This window comes from Ranitomeya imitator, chromosome 3 (genome assembly GCF_032444005.1).
Source record: "Ranitomeya imitator isolate aRanImi1 chromosome 3, aRanImi1.pri, whole genome shotgun sequence".
NCBI classification, from domain to species: Eukaryota; Metazoa; Chordata; class Amphibia; order Anura; family Dendrobatidae; genus Ranitomeya; species Ranitomeya imitator.
In genome coordinates, this window is record NC_091284.1 from 770159314 (window position 1) to 770173302 (window position 13989).

General features: G+C 40.7%; 1 protein-coding gene across 3 annotated transcripts in view; it reads right to left on the reverse strand.

The window, feature by feature from the left end:
- Nucleotides 1–3615: 3615 nt before the first annotated feature.
- SPATA13 (spermatogenesis associated 13) overlaps nucleotides 3616–13989 on the reverse strand; it is an 80356-nt gene continuing 69982 nt past the window's right edge. For all 3 annotated transcript variants that reach the window (XM_069759064.1, XM_069759063.1, XM_069759065.1), the window contains 3 exons: nucleotides 13266–13638; nucleotides 10815–10889; nucleotides 3616–9203 (listed from right to left, as the gene is read on the reverse strand). In XM_069759064.1, the coding sequence (XP_069615165.1) occupies nucleotides 9022–9203; nucleotides 10815–10889; nucleotides 13266–13638 (630 nt within the window). In that variant the 3' untranslated portion in view covers nucleotides 3616–9021. The remainder of the gene's footprint in view (nucleotides 9204–10814; nucleotides 10890–13265; nucleotides 13639–13989) is intronic.

Below are 13989 nucleotides of genomic sequence, written 5' to 3' on the forward strand. Positions count from 1 at the left end.
GTCCCCTTACTGACTCCTTCTAGGGCGAATGCTCCACCTGCTGTGTCCCCGCTCTCCGGATATGCCACTTTATGTTCTCTTTTTGCAAAATAAATATAGAAATGAGAAATATAGATCAACAACACAATCAGCAAAATACCGCCATAATGTTACTGAACAAAACCCAGGGCACTAACGCCAATACTACGAACAACACCTTTTTTTTACTATTGTTGAAATAAATGACATTTATTAGGCTTTTTCATTGCTCATGCCTTTCTATCCCTGGGACATTTACAAGGGATTATGTTTAATATGATTGTGTTGAGGTCGGCAACACACCTTTACTGGACATTTGATAAAATTAATTTTAACAATACCACTTGTATTGTTTCACTCTCTTTGGTACGCATTAGGCAGTGTTCACACAGGCAATGCAGTTTTGGTCCAAATACATGCAGTTTTTATTGCTTTCCACAGGTTGCACAGCACTAAAACAAACTCATAATCCTAATTTGCTAGCCTTGTCCAGGTGCTAACTAAACAGAACAGACCCTGGCTGCTAATACAGGGCTGAGCTAGCCTCTGATCGGTCAAACAAAACAGCTATCATCCATAGCAACCATTGATACTTGCGGTTCTCTGCTCATGACCTGTGCATACTCTTCTCAGAGAAGGATTCTCTCCTGTCTCTCTTTTCAGCTTCAAGACACATCCAGTTTGGTCAGCTTCCCTGAACCCTTAGCCTCTTTATATGCACAGCTAGCCAGGTGCACTAATCAAAGCCTGCAGAGCTAGGATTTCACCCTAGCCTACTCGGCATTGCTACACACTATATAAGAAACAAAATATCACCACACCATGACCACATATTACAAACATATAGTAACAGAATATTACCTCTATACTGATTATTACCAAGAAAAAAAAACACTCTAGCAAAACCAATATGAGAAAGAGACTTTGCAGATATGAGTTTTACACATGTGCTCTCTGCACCAAACATATTTATCTTTTTGTGAGATAAATTCAGCGACTCATAAGACAGAAACACTGTCTCTGATCATGATCCTTCATTATCACTGATCTTCTCCATCCGGACCAGAGGAAGTGGACGACAAGAGAGAAGAGTATAGTTGAAGTTGAGGCTTAGCTGAGTAATTGCAAGTACACACCGCCATCTGCTGGTCAAAGGCAAAAGTAAAGAAAGAATTACAGTAGTAGGAACTTGATAGTGTTTCTGATCCTACAGGAAGAGTTTAAAGACAACACCAGGTGAGGTGACACATGTATTCCAGTTGCTAATTATAAAAGCCTAGCCGGGCGGAGAAGAGGCAGTTGGCACCAGAAACAAAGACAAGTTGTCTGGCTGTTAGGTGGACTTATAGCCACCACCGCCATATAATGGTCCTAGAGCGGTCAGCTGCAAGAGAAGGCCTGAGGTGTGTGGAAGATCTATGCCTTGCTGCAGTAGAAATCTGTGCCCAGCCACAGTAGAAGTCCAAAAGCAGTGCCAGCAATAGTCTGAGATCAGTGTCAGTAGAAGTCAGTGCCCAGCGTCAGTAGGAATCCAAAAGCAGGGCCAGTAAAAGTGTGATCAGCGCCAGTAGACGTATGTAACCACTTGCAATACAAGTCCATAACCAGTGCCAGTGGAGGTCCATAAGCAGCGCCAGTAGAAGATCTGTAAGCATCGCCAGTAGAAGCCCATGACCAGATCAAAACCAAGCTCTGGAGACGATCCTTCTGTAGCAGATGACCATTCGTGTGGGCCATTACCAACATAGATGTATGGTACAGGGTGTGGGCAAGGGCCGTGCTTCAGAGAATGGAGATGGCCAGTGTGACGAGCACACTGTAAATCCAGTGACGCGCATATCTAGGTACAACAGAGGCAGGGGTACACTGTCGAAGGCCTGGGCCAATTTCTTCACACTCTCCTAGTGTCCAGATCCTCATGACCTGGTATTTTTGACAAGGAGGGAAAAGTTTTTAAAGATAATCAAGCAATACCTGACCGAACAAGCCAGCATACTCCCTAATTCCTCTGTGACCTTCAACTATTGAGTCTCAAAGCTGGACACTTGGCCTGAGCGGTTTCTCTGTGCCTTGGAATTGTTGTGCTGCCCTTCCACTAGCATCTTGTCTGAGCAACTTTTTAGTGCCACCGGGGTGGTCATAACAGAGAGGCGCAATGGCCTTTCAACAGAGAATGCTGACAGGCTCACTCTGATAAAAATGAACAAAGCCTGGATTAGCCCTGGCTTTTCCATACCACCAGATGACAGCAGCACATGAAGTGTTTTTAATCTTCAATATTTGAATGCGGCTCTCCAGTTGTTGCCTTCCAGGGTCTATGGATGACCCTCTATATATTTTTTTCTGTCTTTCTACTTATGAGTGTACAAGTACTGCAACAACACTTAATATTTGAATGAGACCCTCCAGTTGTTGCCTTCAGGGGTCTATGGATCACCCTCCTTATAATTTTTTCCTGGCTTTGCACTGTGTGGAGAGCTTTTAGGAGTGTAGAAGTACCACAACTAAATGTTCTTAGTATTTTAATGAGGCCCTCTAGTTGTTGCCTTCAAGAGTCTATGGATGACCCTCCTTATAATTTCTTTCTGGCTTTGCACTGTGGGCAGAACCTTCATGAATGTATGAGTACAAGAACTACACTTTAATATGTGAATGAGACACTACAGTTGGTGCCTTCAAGAGGAGCATAAGGATTTTTTTCAACCTTTTGATGGACCTTCATGGTTCATAAAATTAAATTTATTCACTCATCTAATATTTACATAAGCCATTATTCTGCAATTGAGTCTTCTAATGAAAGTAGTTTCCCAATAATCTGCTAGTCAATGAGCCCAATATCTAAAAGATGTCTCACAAAACTGCTCTATTTACAAACATATGGAGATATGTAGATCTAGCAGGTTGAAAGGGTTAACTAGAACCATAGGAAGTCTAGAAGTTGTGTTGAGAATCATCTAAATTGACATCTAATTTCAGGGTTAACAAAAAAAAACACCACATTTTTCTTTTTCCATTAACGGTGTCTGGTATTGCAGCCCCGACCCATCAGTATGAATAGAGCTGAGCTGCAGTACCAGTCACAGCACATGGATAAGTGAGGCGCTGTTTTACTATTCTCATATTAGCACTTTAATGTAATTTGTAGTTCACACTACAATGGCATCATATTTCTATGCACCTTCTCTCATGCAACCTTAGCTATCAATTACCTTAAAATTACACCTTGTGTTTTTCTTCGGAAATGCGGCTCCATCTGGTTTTAATAATGGCTATATTGAATCATAGAACCTATAGAATAGAGTAAAACCATTTCTGGGGGTAAAAAGTTCGACTTTATTTCCTAAACTAAGACAATCCCTTTAAATCACCATGTGCATGGCTGCTCTGCTTTGCCGTGACCCCAAACTGAACCACTTTTTGTGCATACTAGTCTATATATGCTGTATTCAGTCATACATGGTCTATATACTCTAGCCAGGAAGATATATGCTCTCTTTCATTGCTGGTTGTATCTTCAATATTGCGGCAAAAACTTAAATATTTGTAAATTTTAGCATAAAAAGTGTAAATAAATAAAATCACACACATCTCAAAGTCTTTGGAGGTTGCTTGCTAAAATAACAAGCCATTTCTTTACATCTTTGAAATATTCCAACCAAAACTTCATCAAAAGTTCAGTGAAATGTAACAGTAAAATAAAAGTCCATCATAAAAGTCACGAAAACTACAGTTCATTACATACAAGGTAAAAATTGGTTCATGGTTTCATATTAACACTGAACTGAAAATAACACATTCCAGTGCTAAGACACGTGAACGAAATCCTGGAACCAAGTGAGAAGGTTCCTCCTCCAGATCATTACAAGCTGCTCCTCGCATTACTGGTTTGGGAAAAATTACTTTTTCATTATGAAAAATAGACACAACAGAATAATAAAACTGTATGGTTAGCTATACAAAATAAATACCAAAGTCTAGTGACCAGAGATACACACACTTTCAGTGGAATATCTGAAAATATACAATCATTTTAGCAAGGCGGCCATTTTTTTCTTCGAGAAAGATCATGTGTCAAAGTATATGGAAGTTCCTATGATCTATTTTCTACGAGGTGTACAGATGTTTCAACTTTAGGATCTTCTACAGTAGATCACCACATAATCTACATGACGACTTGATTATCACCACATAATCTAGCCGTCATGTAGCCGTTTCCACCCAACTTCCCCATATACATACACATTATTTCAGTGGGGATCTCAGAAAAGCCATTGCCAGATCTTTCCAAGGCTATGTGCACATGGAGTGTTTTGTTGCGTTTTTTGGGGAAAAAAAAAAACTGAGAAGGAACACAGAGCCCAATTCATCAAGGCCACCTTTGCTTATGTCACTCATGATGGAGTCAGACACATCGAATTCATGAAGAGGTGCCAGCCTCTTCCGGATTTTGAAGCGTCTGACAAATGCCATGTACCTCCATGCACAACACACACTGTTGTGCATAAATATGTGATTCTTCAGAATTTGTTTTAGTCTTTGCCTGATGAAGAGACGTATGTAGTCACGAAAGCTTGCAATTTGTTACCATCTTTTCAGTTAGCCATTAAAAGGTATCAACCACTGAGGACTCTCAATTCTAAATATTTTTCAACACAAACTAGAAATCTTACTCCGGACAGGTACTGGACTGAGATTTCAGTAGGGAAAGCAATGTCTCATCATCAATTTGACAAGTTGTGGCACCACCGCCCCAGCTCTGTACATTTTCGTGTGAAAATACCAAAAGTCACGCCTAAATTTTGCAACTTTTCAAAGCTCTTAAGCCAGAAAGCTTTGATGAATTGGGCCCATAATTTTGGAGAAGTTTTGAGATTTAGAGATTTTCTGCTCAGTTTTTGCTTCAAACACTCCTTAAACTCTGTGAGCACATAGCCTAACAGTGGCATTCCTCATTAAGAAAAAAAGGATCAATCATGGTGGCAAGCAACATGACCAGTCCTTCTCTTTCCCAATATGTGCAGTCAGGAGTCACCCATAACCATAAGATCGTTCGATAATGTATTTAATGTGTTCAGCCATAGTAAGCAACATTTAGATGGGTGGTCTCAGCCTGGTAATTCGCAACAATCGAGATTACACAAGTCAATTAGCACTCGTTTACTCACCTTTTTACACAAACTTATGGGAACAAAATTCTCATTTTGTCCTCATAAAGCATCATGTTGTTGGCAGCGTATTCCCCATTTACAAAGAATGTGCTGCCGACAACAATCTGTTCACCCAACGAACAAGCACTTTGACTGCTTGTTGGGTGATCACTGGCATGTTGACATGTTCTGATAATTGGGAATGACAATTCTTAGAAACAAACACTCACTGATTCTCATCCCATCTAATTTCACCTCAAACCCAGTTTGACATAAAACTGTGGAAGGTGTGCCAACTCGTGCTCATGTTACAGTGGCCTAAAGGTCAACATGGTGGCTAAAATGTGTGGAAATCTGAATACTACAAGCCTGAGACATTACAGCTTCTTTTCTTTTTACTTGCACCCAAAAATGGAGACACCCCATTTTTAGTTTGCGTTGAAGGGAACAATTCTTTGAATTCAAGAAAACTCTAGAACATTTCGAGGCTCGGTTGCCATGTAGACCACTACATGAGTCTCCTTGTCATTGAGGACCCATCTAGAAGTATTTTGATGATCATTATTAGAATACTACACAAAAATAGTGGCATTAGAACATTTAGGGAAGCATTGTCAATGGCTCCTTGGGTTTGTGAAATTCCAATAGATTGAAGGCATATTTTATTTCTGGCAAGTCCACATCTCTAGGCTCCTAATCCGGTTTCACAGTTGTGATTCCCTCTCTTCTGTTGGTACCTGTATCTTCCACCCAACAACAGATAGGAAATGCAATGTCCGCATGGCCCTGAGGTGCACTTATCTATTTGTTTCTTGTGCAACATGATGCAAGTCCATAACGGTGTTGGTTTCAGATGCAAGTTGCTCTAACCACCAGCACACAATCAGGAATGCCGGAATTGGCTGTTTTCCAACTGGTAATTCTAATTGACTTAACAAGGATAAAAAAGCTGGTGTTGGTAGAATGGTCTATGGCACTAAAGGTACCTTCACACATAACAATTTTGTTAACGATATCGTTGCAACGTCACGCTTTTTGTGACGTAGCAACGATCCCGCTAACGATCTCGTTATGTGTGACAGCGACCAACGATCAGGCCCCTGCTGGGAGATCGTTGGTCGTTGGGGAATGATCAGGACCTTTTTTTGGTCGCTGATCACCCGCTGTCATCGCTGGATCGGCGTGTGTGACGCCGATCCAGCGATGTGTTGACTTGTAACCAGGGTAAATATCGGGTTACTAAGCGCAGGGCCGTGCTTAGTAACCCGATATTTACCCTGGTTACCATTGTAAAAGTAAAAAAAAAAAGCCAAAACAGTACATACTCACATTCCGATGTTTGTCACATCCCCCGCTGTCAGCTTCCCTGCACTGACTGTCAGCGCCGGCCGTAAAGCAGAGCACAGCGGTGACGTCACCGACATCGGAATGTGAGTATGTACTGTTTTTTTTTTGTTTTTTTTTACTTTTACAATGGTAACCAGGGTAAATATCGGGTTGCTAAGCGCGGCCCTGCACTTAGCAACCCGATGTTTACCCTGGTTACCCGGGGACTTCGGCATCGTTGAAGACAGTTTCAACGATGCCGAAGTCGTTCCCCTGATCGTTGGTCGCTGGAGAGAGCTGTCTGTGTGACAGCTCCCCAGCGACCACACAACGACTTACCAACGATCAGGACGAGGTCGTATCGCTGGTCGTGATAGTTGGTAAGTCGTTTAGTGTAACGGTACCCTAAGACCTCATGATCAATACTGGTTCTTGAATACTCTTAGCCTCAGATGTATTACAACTATTATAACATACTGACATCAGCAGCTGTGCTACCGAGTCACCATAGATCCCTATTACAGTGTTTAAAAATGGTATTTATGATGCCAAATATGAGAAAAAAGTATGGGATAGATCTTACAAGTGAATACATAAGACTATGTTCGCACTGCCACTATACTTTCTCCTTTTTCAAAACGGAATGTACCATGATGAAACCATCGAAAGTCAATGGAATCAGAACAAACATGGTTATTGCAATAAACGCCATAATGCTTGTGTGACCAGAGCCTTCGTCTCTTCCATAGATGATTTGATTTAAAAAAAAGTATACTACATTCCCTGCATGGCCCTAAAAGACAGTGAATAATATAGTTATTTCACCCCTGGAATGTATAGGTTTAACCAAAAAATATACACAACCCTTTATTCATGCGTACAATATTCCAAAAGGTAGGTGTTCCCTTTCAAAAGATACATGTGCAGGAAAGGTGCTCAAACTATTCTTCTTAATGTGTTATTATAATGGGAATTCATCTAAAATTAAAGAGCAGTAGCACATTCCCCAGAAAACACTGGTACACTGACCTTGTATAGTAGCAATTTTTTAGTTTGGAAAAAAAAAGAAAATATAATAAAAAAAAAAGAAGTTAGAACTGTATTTAAAAAATGCCAAATTTTGACTAGAGCTCGGATTTAGTAAAATATGGACAAAGTGCATATGGAATGATCAAAAAATATTTCAGAATATTTACTGGATTAAACTTAGAATTGTCTTCCTCTCTAAATGTGTCTTAAAAAATATAAATGCTTCTGTTTATCCAGAGTAGTCCATATCTCACGTAGAAGGTTCTCCAACACTTTGGGACTAGCTCATCAAGAATGGCGTTTTATACATTAGTGTCGATGAGTTGTCTGCTGGAATAAGATGCTCCAAATTCATGAAGAATCGTGCTCTTCTTTATGAATATCGCTTTGGACCAGTTTAATAAATGTACTCCAGGTCTAAGGGGTAACGTCTCTCCTTGTGGAGTGTGACGTGCCTGACATGCCAGGAGGCTTATAGGCCATATAGGCTGCATGTCTGCAAACTGAGATTCTGGTTTGGATTTTATTCTAAGTCATATTGTAAGGCTCACTGAAGAGTTGATAGTGACTTTTAGGATTGTTCCTTCCAGTAGGTAAGCTCTAGCATTCCAGTCCTATTCCTCTCTGAAGAGGCAATTTGCAAATGTACTCCAGTTATGTCATAATTTAAGCTACTGTTGCAGCGTAAATTACTCTAAATTTGTTGGCCTTCATTGCTCAGCTCCACTCACTTTGCAAATAGATGTCAGAGTACAGAATGAGCAGAAGCTAAATGACTAATTTCTATTAAATATTTTTCCATAAAGACGTATATCAATCAGCTCAGCTAATTTTGCTCCTCAACATGGTGATTGCATCTTCAGTGTAATGGGTTCCTTTAAAGTTGTTGCTGCTAAAATATGAAAAACTTGGCTTTTTTTGTATTTTCTTCAACTGAGCAGAACCAAACTATAGATAGGTACAGCACTGTCCATGAAAAACGCAACCATGTCAACCTTACATGAATAGTAATAATATGGAGCACTGCAAGCCACTTTACCAACCTTGGAAAATGCCAATGTCCTTAGCGGGCACCATCTACTGAGGGCAGTTATGTGGGTCCTTCATTAACATCACTTCCTCAGTAAGAAGAAAATGGCCACCAGTCAACACTATAATCTAAACCAGCCATAATTTCTTTTTTCCTGATGTATTTGCAACTGTCTGTAAGAAGCTTATAAAAAGCTCATAATTTCACTAGAACCAGACAAAATTAAAAAAAAAATTATATATTTACATATTAAAAATGTTCCATAACATCATAAGTCCAGGAATAAATAAAATATTCATCAACAGCCAGTCCTCCCCGTAGTATCAGATCACCAATTTCACATTATTGTGTTTTCTTCCCCACCTTCTAGGAAAAAAGACTAGTTGAGTTACTTAGAAATAACTTCAAATCTTGAGCTACGGAAAGTGTCCTTCACATAAATACAGCAGTTCTCTTTCAAGTCCGACGCCTTCATTTCTTGAAGGGTGTGAGCTTAGTGATTGTGGTCCAGAATGGAGAGGTTTTCCTCTTGGGCTCTGCCAGGGAAAACACCTGCTGTTGTGGAATGCTGGTGGGAACCGTGATGTGACGCTGGTGGATTGGGTGCAAGTTCTGATGAGGAGGGACGGCAGGAATTCCATTGTAAGTGACACCTGTGGCAGAAGACAGATAAAAAGTCATTATTTAACCTACATGGATAACCACCAGCTATTCTCAATGAGATTTTGCAAAGTACAAGTCTTCTCACAACTTGACAAATGCCAGGAACTACTTATAGTTATAGTTATGTGGACACAGACAATAGAGAAGGTGGAGAAATTAAAGTTCCCGGTCTCCTCCACACCTGTGATACGATTCTCTCATCCGAGAGCATTGGACCACAGTAAACGGAAACTTGGATCAAAGTGTCATTACCATAATTAATCCAATTCTCTTCGAAGAGAGAAACATCAATTCCAAACAGTAAACTTTGCCATATGCTGCCGCTTAGGATTGTCCACAGCATAAGCCTGCAGCTGTCGTATACTCCAACAGAAACATGACAGTGATCAGCTAATTAACGAGCAACTTAATGATTTTTACGCCAGCAAAAAATAATGATTATTCACAGTACATCTCCCATAGACCGTAATATACAAACTGTATAGGGACCAAATTATCACATCAATGATTATTCATCCTAACACAGTTTGTGTCATGCTCATGAAAAAAAGGGTTTTCAAATATCAACCTAGGCTGCTTATGGGAAGAATTTTGCATGGGCGCGTAGGTCGAGGAATAAATTATATAAAAAAAAAAGCTATACTGGGGCCGGGTGTAGATTTTGTGGCCTACGCTCAGGTCTCATATTTGATCCCAAATCGCTTTTTGAGGTCTGAATTAGTGTAGCTCGATGTAATCTAGACCAGGGATATCAAACTGCATTCCTCGAGGGCTGCAAACAGGTCATGTTTTCAGGATTTCCTTGTACTGCACAGGTGATAATTTAATCACCAACTCATTATTTGTGTAGGTGATTAAATTATCACCTGTGCAGTACAAGGAAATCCTGAAAACACGACCTGTTTGCAGCCCTCGAGGAATGCAGTTTGACACCCCTGATCTAGTCCATGAAGCCACGACAGCAGCCTCATTGATCTAATATTGGTAATGACAGAATTAAAAATATCCACATCCAGCCCTTAATTTATTCAGTCATGTAGATCTGTTGCTCAACAACAGCAGAATACAGGGGAATTGTCAATGACCCATAAGATACCCCCATACACAGACAGCGGTGGTGTCGGGGAAGCCAGTTATCAAATGACTGCTGAATGTCACCGTATTGGGGTTAGATCCAGCCTGAGGCCTTGGCTATGCTGGAAATCAGTCCCTGACAGTACAAACATAATTAGGAGCAGTCTCCAATCATGTATTGATTTACGTCTGTCCAATAGTAGTATTACATTTATCAAGGTCTGGTGCGTTTGTGGCATGTCGTGTATGTGAACCGTTAGAAGAAGAGCAGGTTAACTCTTATAGTTGAGTGGGGGTCCTTCCACGGGGAAAAGCATCACTAAACTCAGTGGGCAAGCTTAGAAAAAGTAGGCCATACTACTAATATCACACGTATGTATGATCTTTGGAGATATGCATGCAAGTAATATTCCTAGAGGTCGGTATCTTGAGAGTCATGAAAGTCATCTACGTATAGGCTTGAAAGAGCAGAAAACAGGGAACAATAGACTACATATAACTATTTAAAAAAGAAAAAAAACACCTACCTTTCATCTTGCCCTGACGAGATTTTTTTGCATTGTTCATGGCTTGTTTCTTTTGGTCTTCGGATATTTCCATTCCTAATAAAAAGACAAAATCAAAACGTGTTAAGTTGATAATGTGGATACCTTGAATTAGCACTGTATGGCATCCTGGTGGCACACGGGTCACATTGCTGCGTTCTCCTATATAAGGCTACGTATCGGTTTTGTATGCCTTCACTGAGAAGTTTTCAATGAATGGCAGAAAGGATTGTTTGGTGCCCGTCTTCCACTTAAAGCCTTCGTGCCAAAATTGTAGAAGGGAACGCTGCCAATGCCAAGACCAAAAGCTTGACTAGCTCCAGAAGTGGAGTCCAATTTTAATTTTACTATAAAGCCTTCGGGAATACGTTCCTTCAATACTTATATTTAACATTATTATAAGTAGATACCAATGAATCTGTCCAAAATGTATGCCATACCAAAGGTGTAGTACAATAATTTACAGATTCAGAACAAGCGAGATACCCAAGCAAGGGCCCGTTCCATCATGATTGATCCACATGTTCATGACTTCACTGGGATTTGGACAGAGCTGGTCACTTTCTACTCCATCTGGCCTCAGTTCTGTTTGTGACAGTCTTTTTAGGAAGACACAAAAGTGAAGTGTAACATGCTATAGTGTCCGTCAAAAAGAAGACGGACACTGCCTGTACAGAAACCAGATAGACGAATAGTGATACTACTGTCTGCCTCATTATAGTCAATAGCTCCACCAGGAGTGTGTCCACATCCAATATTTAGGGGTTTCAGACAAAACTACCATGATGTGGGCCAAATGACACGTGAACAGGTGATAATACATTAAAATCCTGTATTTAGACAGGATTGATACAATCCACAGAACTTTATAATCATATGGTTGATATGTAAAAAGCCAAACATTTGGGGATAAGGAGAACACCTAGTAAAAAAAAAAAAACAAAAGCACAGAGGACCCTGTCCCTTAAGGCTCACAGTTCATCATCACATGCATCATGCAAAATAAAAGGGGGACTAATCTAATGATATAGTCAGCCCCCTTCACACACTGCTCCGCTCACAGTCAGGAAACGCTGTCCTGTGTTGGACAAACACTAGTAAAGGACCCACCAGGGTGCAAAAACTGAACTTGTACCTGAAGGTCAGAGCATATTTCAGACCTGAACTGTAGTATACTACATAAATTAGAGTTAGATGCATTTTAAAAATAAAGAAAAGAAAACTGGAACATCCCTTGAAGCCTGCTGCAAACAATGAAGGAATCCTAGTACATCAGATGCAGCATCACAGCCCATAAAGCAGAATGGTATAGTTACCAGTGGTGATGAGAATATAAGGAATTGCCAAGTGCTGTCTCATACTTGCTGGCGAGCGGAATGTGAAGAATCCAGGTAAAGTGATGTCTTCTAGCATGGGATATCAGTTTATATAGGGATTACAGGGGGAGGAGATTATGCCATATTATAGAATTGCTTCTTTGGGAAAATTCCGACTGTCAGAACATTCCAGGAAGAGATCCCCCCTCCACACGGCAATACCTTCCTGCTAAAGTTGGCCGTGACTCAGCCTTATCGCACTTGTGAAAGTCCAGCATTTCCAAGCAATGCTTTCCATTGCTACTCAAGTCAACAGATGATCTACGGCTTATACATAGTTACGTGGTTATATCTTAGGCAACCGCTGAGGTTTACTCAGGCAATACTTTGGGAATCACTCAGATAGTCATGTTAAAAATAAAGGAAAAATATACTAAAAAAGGAGAACGCTACCATCATAGCAACTAACAACCATCACAACATTCAGGGCCGGATCCTCCTTGGTGGAAGTCTCTTGGGAAAATATTGGGTGGGAGACCATACATAGTGGTAAGTGAAATCAATGACCTTTATCTATAGGCAGGGTCATTTTCTGAAGCCAACAGCTAACTTCAGTTTTTCTAGCGATGGGCACTCATGACGTCACTGCCATGCGCCCCCAGTCATTTGCACGCCAACGTCAGATGCTGGCCTCTGATTGGCCAGCAGCATGTATTGCAGCACACGGACCCCAGCCCCACAATACACTTCAGCTGAATGTGCATCCATCAGTTTGTGCTAACGTCAGCAGGACCCTCACCCGCACCAGCCCGGTCGTGACCTCGATTCTTACGCCCCTGCTCCTGCCTGATTCCTAGGGGAGCTAAACCTAGCGCTTTTAGCATTGGAGAAGGCTTATATGGTAGACACGAAAGAAGACAGATCATAGACAGTTCTTGCATGAAGGAAGGTAACTTGTCTTTAACTCTTGCAGGGTTCAAATGGTAGTAGATAGGTCAGGGGCTCTTTTTTGTGGAGCATGCTTGCAACAGCAACTCAGAAAACACTTTTGTGTGCAGAATGTTATACTTTTGTTGTAGCACCGGGGTGAAAAACTAAAACTACATATCAAACTTACCCATATCTTTGTCTTCCTGGACTCGCTTTCTTTCATCTAAGAATGCTTGGAGCCATCTCTGCTTGTCCTCTAGTTTTTTGGCACAAAATAAATGCACTTCGTCAGTTTGCCTATTCACCATCTTAAAAGCATTCTTAATGTTTAGATTGAAGTCCCTGTCTTTTCCATCTTCTACGTCAGTAAATTCCTTCTCGTCCATGTCTATTCGGCCCTTATAATACAATATGTCCCTCCGCAACAAGTCCTTCTTGCAGAAAACCAGCTGGTGGTCAAAGAGGAAGAAAGTCCTTTGTTGGCTCTTGCCTTGTTTGAAGAGCTTTGTTAATTCCCCTGAATGGATCAATTCAGAACTCCGGGCCAAGATGTCTTGTCCCTAAAAAATATAAAGTATATTGACATTTTTAGACCTTTCATTCTTAACAATGTGCGCAATCTGGGAGGTTCCAAACTTTTGGTATTTAGACTTAGAACAAATGTGGCACAAAAACATTGGGATTGGGGAGAGAGGAAACTGGATTATAAACTGTAGCTGAGCTGTATTTACAATTCTGTAAACGTCAGAGCTGAAATCTTCCAGTAATTTGCTTGCAATCTTCCAGTAATCAGGAATGGGACACAGATTTCTAAAATATCCCTATACAAACTATAAAATGGAGTGCAAAGATATGGTTTGCCCCTGTGTGAAAAGGGTGATAGTTGTCAGTCCATCAACTGGAACCCTTAC